The sequence below is a fragment of the Papaver somniferum genome, chromosome 2 (assembly GCF_003573695.1).
Source record: "Papaver somniferum cultivar HN1 chromosome 2, ASM357369v1, whole genome shotgun sequence".
NCBI classification, from domain to species: Eukaryota; Viridiplantae; Streptophyta; class Magnoliopsida; order Ranunculales; family Papaveraceae; genus Papaver; species Papaver somniferum.
Genome location: NC_039359.1, coordinates 113,434,255 through 113,440,137, shown reverse-complemented (window position 1 = coordinate 113,440,137; position 5,883 = coordinate 113,434,255). Strand labels below are relative to the sequence as shown.

Sequence of the window (5,883 nt, the reverse complement as noted above, 5' to 3'; positions counted from 1 at the left end):
ATAAAAAGTACCTAGATAAGAGGTAGGATCCATGGACAATCTTAGATGGACAAGATCAGACAAGAATTTCGCCATTTTCTCCGCAAAACCCAAACGACAGTGAATTTAAGTGTAATATTTTGATGATAGGTTCCTCTTATAAGACACTACATTCCTACAAAAAAAAGAACGCAATTCGAGATAGCAAACCTCACCATCTACCAATCTTACAGGGTGTTAGTCCTCAAGGGGGTTGGGGGAGTTGGGTGTAGTTGTGTTTTTTCCCGTTAGTCGTGGGGGAGTCTGAGAGAGTCTCTCAAAATCCCCGTTAGTCGTGGGAGAGTTCAGAAGAGTTTTCCAAACTCCCTAGAAAACACCCGTTAGTCGTAGGGGAGTTTGAGAAAAGCTCTTGAAATCCCTGTTAGCGGTAAAACCCTAGAATGCTAGGGAGTTGGTTGTTTTGGGGAGTTCTGGAGAGTTGATAGTGTATTTTTGCCTGTACACAAATCTCTCAAAAGAGTAGAGATTTGGGAGGGAGTTTGGTTGGAGAAAGAAGATGAAAAGCTTCAGCTTTTAGGTATGCTTTTTTTCTTCTTTGATCTCCATGATTGTTTGTTTTGATTGTTTATAATCTGTTTTGTGTATTATTTTGATTGTTTTCCATATCAGTTTTTGGGGTTTATTCCATAAAAGTAAAGGATTTATATAAATAATCAAAACTCTCGTTTCTTGGAGATGGTATTATTATGCATCTCCTCGAACTGCACCTTCTCAGGCCAATTAACTCCATGACTTCAACTAAGTTGCAATCAACTTCCTCCGCAGAACTCAACTCACAATAGCACATTTCCAATTTCTATAATCATCAGCAATCCCATCGGAACAGCACAGTACTTTGTCCAATTCAATACTAGTTTGTGTGACTTTCAATACAATTGCAAGTTCATGTATAAACAAGTTGGCTATTTGATTAAATTTGCATCTTGTCTATTATATACTGTTAGCTAATCCTTTCTTCTCCCGTTGACTGTACCATGAATGTATCTGCAGGGACACAAATCACAGTGGATGTTATTTGATATGTGAATTAATGTCTAAAGTTCCTACTGTTTTCGCATATTCTTTTATGAATTTATTTTCATGGGTGTTGGCAACATCTGTATGATTAGAATGGGGGTGTTAAGTGCTTGAAATGTGTTAAAACTGTTGGATCAGTTGTGTTGATTTATGGAGCAAGGGAGTGCATATTTCCCCCAGTGTCTGACATAGTGGTCTAAACCAAAATCCTAATCCACTTGTTAATGTGTTGTTCACCATTTGATACTTTGAATTCTTTTTCTTTTTATCTTACAAATCTAGTTGCTTCATTTACCTATAGGTGTAATATGTTAACTAGTTTGTAATGTGAACTTAAATTTAATGAAATGCATTTTTCCATGATTTTATGTACCGCTAGCTCCGTGCCAATAAGGGGCACCGGTTATATCTTGTATACCGAATGGGTGACACCTGGCAGAGAGAAGAGGAGAATGGAAGTTTTGGTCTAAGTTTGGAAGTAAATAGTTGTGGTGAAGGTCAGGTGAAGTGTGGGTTGTATTTAGGTGTGTGGTGAATGACTAAATGGGAGCTTACGAAGATCAGGTCATGCGCTACGAGTGCAGTTTTTCCTTGGTTATGTGTTGTTGTTAGCCATGGCTCGAGTGCAGTTTTGTAGGTCATGTATTACTTGCAAATGAGGATTTGTTGTTTCTTAAAAGAGAATGAGTTAAGAATGAACTCTCTCAAACTCCCTCTAGTAAACTCCCTCAAACTTCCTACACTCCCCCAAACTCCCTGGAACTCAAAAACACCAGACTCTCTCAAACTCCCTACACTCTCTCAAACTCCCTCAAAATCCCCAAGATTTAAAATACACTCAACTCCCCCCAACTCACTCGAGGACTAACCCCCTGTTAATTTCAACCGTTAAATTTGAACGGCTGATATTCAAAGGGGTAGATGGTCGTTTTATACATCTCAAATTGTGTTCAATTTTTGTAGGAATGTAGACTCTTATAAGAGGAACATATCATCAAAATATTACACTTAAATTCATTGTCGTTTGAGTTTTGCGAAGAAAATAACGCAAATCTTATGTGACCTTGTCCATCTAAGAGATTCCATGGACCCTCCCTCATTAATTAATATCTTGAGGATTGGAGATGAAATTTAAGTAGAGAATCTTATTATTTTAATTCATTTTTATCATATAGTAAATGACTCTACAACCAAAAAATATAAATAAAACCTCCACGTAGGATGATTTTGACCTCAACCAGATACAATGAGCTAGTCGAGGTCATCAACCTGGTTAAAAATAAATAAATACTCCTCCACTGCCTCTTCACTGTTCCATTTTGAAAGCCATTCGCCGTGACTCAGACTAGTAGACGACCTCCAAATGTCACGGTATTCACTCTATCATCCAACCAAGTAAGACAAATACTGTACTTGCACTGATGACTATTGACTCAGTTTGACTAATTGCAATCGTTCACCAGGATTTTTGTTATTAATTTTGAATTAAAATCTTCCTTTTCGTTCGGTTATCCATAACTGCAGCTAGTGCACGCATTTTCATGCCTTTTTTCAACTTTAGAAACTAAAGTCTAAAACACGTTATTTCCTTCAAATTCAAGTAAAGAAAAGCAAAGAAATTCGAAGAATTAATTTCACCCAAGAAATTTTAGAGAGACAGAGAAAATGGCGTCGTTCCAGAATACATTCAGCAGCAATGAAGGAGAAGGTGAAGAAATTAGGGTTTCATCAAACAGTCCTTTCGATGATGTTGATGATGGCTACATAGGTTATGACTCTCGTCTTCCTTCTCAACGTTTTGACTCTAATTTTGATGTTAACGAAGTAGACGAAGAAGAAGAAATTAAAGAAAATCCTAGCGATTTATCTTCTATTCCTCCTCCTCAGGAAGGTTTGCTCAACGATGATGATTTCACCGTTCATCATGTATCTAATGTTGTAGTAGATGAAGATAATGGTACTCCATCTACAGAAACTTATGGTTTTAGTTCAACTGTTGTTGATGAACCTAACGACGACACTAAAAATTCTGAATATTCACCTTCTTTGTTCTCGGAGGTTCCTGAATCGAACGGTCATGAGAAGATGTATGATAATGTTGGTGTTTTTGTTTCTGATGATGGTCCTCTTCTTCCTCCTCCTACTGAAATGGAACCTGAGGAAGGAGTTGTTCTTCGAGAATGGCGTCGGTGAGGGTTTCTAACTGTTCTATTTACGGTTCAATTTATGAACATTTTGATATTCAATTTTTTTCCCTATTTTGTTTACATCAAAATGCGGTTTGAATTAGTTATGAATTTAGAATTTCTATTGGTATATGGTTACTTGTTACTGAATTATGGTTAGGGATTTTGATGGTTCACTTTTGTAGTTGTAGGTTCTATGTGTATTTTTCTGGAAAGCAGGGGAAAATAAGAATAATTACAATTTTGATTTCATGACCTTCATTTCATAATTTTCTGATCGATATAGGCACCCTGTGTAAACAGTAGGGATAATTGGATCTTCCATAGTACACATGATTTCTTATGTTTTATAGGTTTAGAATTCTCAAATAAGGGTAAAACTGTTATGTGATACATGTCTTATTAGAGAGAGATATGCTGATGTCAAAAGTTGTAATAGGATGTCATGCATCATGAGGAGTATTGAAGCAGTCCTGTTATTAATATTATTTTCTTGTATGTTCATTCTGGCCGGCTCAACAATCCTTATTCGTGTTGTATTCTGTATGTCACTTTTCTTTCCTTTCATTGTCTATACTGATTGGAGCATGTTACTAAAATATTTATTTCTGATACACCTGTGTATATACTTGAAAGTTAGTTTTATCATTTTTAATAGAGATTTTTGAAATTAATCTTCTTCACCCTTATAAGCATATTCTAGAATCCTAATTTGAAATTCTGCTTCGAATGATTAATGATGGATACATTTGGTGTCTAATGAAATTACAAAATGTATCCAACTCTTGCACCAAGTTTCTACTGCAAAACTTCTGTTACAACATAATTTTCTCTTGTACTGACAAACAGCACGAGAAAATTTGTGGTGTAATTCATAAATGGTAACTGCTACTTACATGTGTGGTGATTAAGCTTCCCATGACATACTTTTGTTGGCTCCCAAGTGACTAGTGTTTAGCATATAGGAAGGAAATGCATTTTTGTGGTTTGTTTGCATGCAAAATATGCAGCAATAATTGTTTTAGGGATGCTCCAGTCTAGTTTTTTGGTATAGTATTCCTTTACCAGCAAATAGTAGTTGATTCCTGTCGTTTGCTTGTTCTGCTTGGAACTACTTGTCCCATTAAATGATATAATGACAAAGAAGTATGTTTTTCTGCTGACTCAGCCAAAACGCAATTGAGCTCGAAGACAAAGAGAAAAGAGAGAAGGAAATGCGAAACCAGATTCTCGATGAAGCTGAAGTGTACAAAAAAGCCTTTTATGAGAAAAGGGAACTTAACTGTGCAACTAACAAAGTTAATATCAGAGAAAAGGAGAAGGTAGAACTTCTTTACTCTCTGCTCATTTCTACCTGTAATTACGTTTCTTCATCTTTCATCCATTAAAAATATATATGGGTGTGTGGTTGCAGCTATTCTTGGCTAATCAAGAGAATTTTAACAAAAACGCGGACAAGCAGTATTGGAAATCGATTTCAGAGCTCATTCCTCATGAAGTTGCCAGTCTGGAAAAGAAGAAAGGAAAGAAAGATTCAGAAAAGAAGCCATCAGTTGTGATTGTTCAGGGCCCAAAGCCTGGGAAGCCTACTGATCTTTCCAGGATGAGGCAGATACTCATTAAGCTGAAGCACGAAACCCCACCTCACTTGATTCCATCACCACTTAAACCCACATATGGAAAGAAAGATGGCACCCCGGCTGCTGCTGGAGAAAAACCTGTTTGTGCACCAGAGGGATCGTCAAAACAAGAGGTATCTGTGTTAGTTGAGGACAAGCTGGGTCCCATGCCAGATCCCGTTGCTGCTTCATGATCTTAATTTTCATATCTTACTGAACTACTAGACTAGATTTCTGTAATAATTATTTGGTCTTGCCTGCCGATTATATAAGGCAGTCGTGCATTACCAGAGACGAGAACAGGTAGGTATTTGACCAATTCACACTTTCTTTGAAACGTGGAACTGGAATGCTAACCTTTATTATTGTGCAATAGAATTTTCTGGTTTACATAAGAAATTTGTTTTTTTGTTTTTTTTTGAACACGGACATAAGAAATTTGTTGGTTGACTCGTTTAGTGGTGTTTCTACATGCCATATTTGGAAATAAATATGTGACCCTACTACATTGTTGAGAGTATATGCATCATCTGATCATGCAAATACCATAAAGTTCAAAACTAAACATAACAGATACTCGAAGCACCCCTCTTTATTGATAGATCAACGCTAACAACTTTTGAATCAATAGTTTAGAAAATGGGAAAGGGGTGGAAAGAAAAATCTTAGCACAAGCTATCAAATTATGCTAATAAAGTTAGTGTTTTCCGGTCTCCCAATTTATCAAATGGGATGTTTTATTTTACCAAAAAAGATAACTCATACTCCCTCCATCCCACTATTAGATGATTTATCAAATTATGTTAATAAAGTTAGTGCTTTCCGGTCTCCCAATTTTCCAAATGGGATGTTTTATTTTACCAAAAAAGATAACTCATACTCCCTTCGTCCCACTATTAGATGATCTAGTTTGCACAATTCTTAAGGCAAGGAAGGCAAAAGAGTATTTTATAAGTGATTTTTACAATTATACCCTTATGAATAATAACTAGTGAAATTTTGAAATGATTTATCTCTCAAAC

General features: G+C 36.2%; 1 protein-coding gene across 1 annotated transcript; it reads left to right on the top strand.

The window, feature by feature from the left end:
* Window positions 1-2,567: 2,567 nt before the first annotated feature.
* Window positions 2,568-5,256, top strand: LOC113348841 (clathrin light chain 1-like). Its single transcript, XM_026592725.1, has 3 exons — window positions 2,568-3,245; window positions 4,411-4,564; window positions 4,657-5,256. The coding sequence occupies exons 1-3, from the start codon at window positions 2,722-2,724 to the stop codon at window positions 5,053-5,055; spliced, it is 1,077 nt and encodes a 358-aa protein (XP_026448510.1). The 5' UTR covers window positions 2,568-2,721; the 3' UTR covers window positions 5,056-5,256.
* The last annotated feature ends 627 nt before the right edge of the window (window positions 5,257-5,883 follow it).

Excerpts from the sequence above, each read along its gene's own strand:
- LOC113348841 (XM_026592725.1), top strand. The coding sequence starts at position 2,722 with ATGGCGTCGTTCCAGAATACATTCAGCAGCAATGAAGGAGAAGGTGAA. Across the intron at positions 3,246-4,410 it reads GTTCTTCGAGAATGGCGTCG|CCAAAACGCAATTGAGCTCG; the intron begins GTGAGGGTTTCT and ends CTGCTGACTCAG. Across the intron at positions 4,565-4,656 it reads ATATCAGAGAAAAGGAGAAG|CTATTCTTGGCTAATCAAGA; the intron begins GTAGAACTTCTT and ends GTGTGGTTGCAG.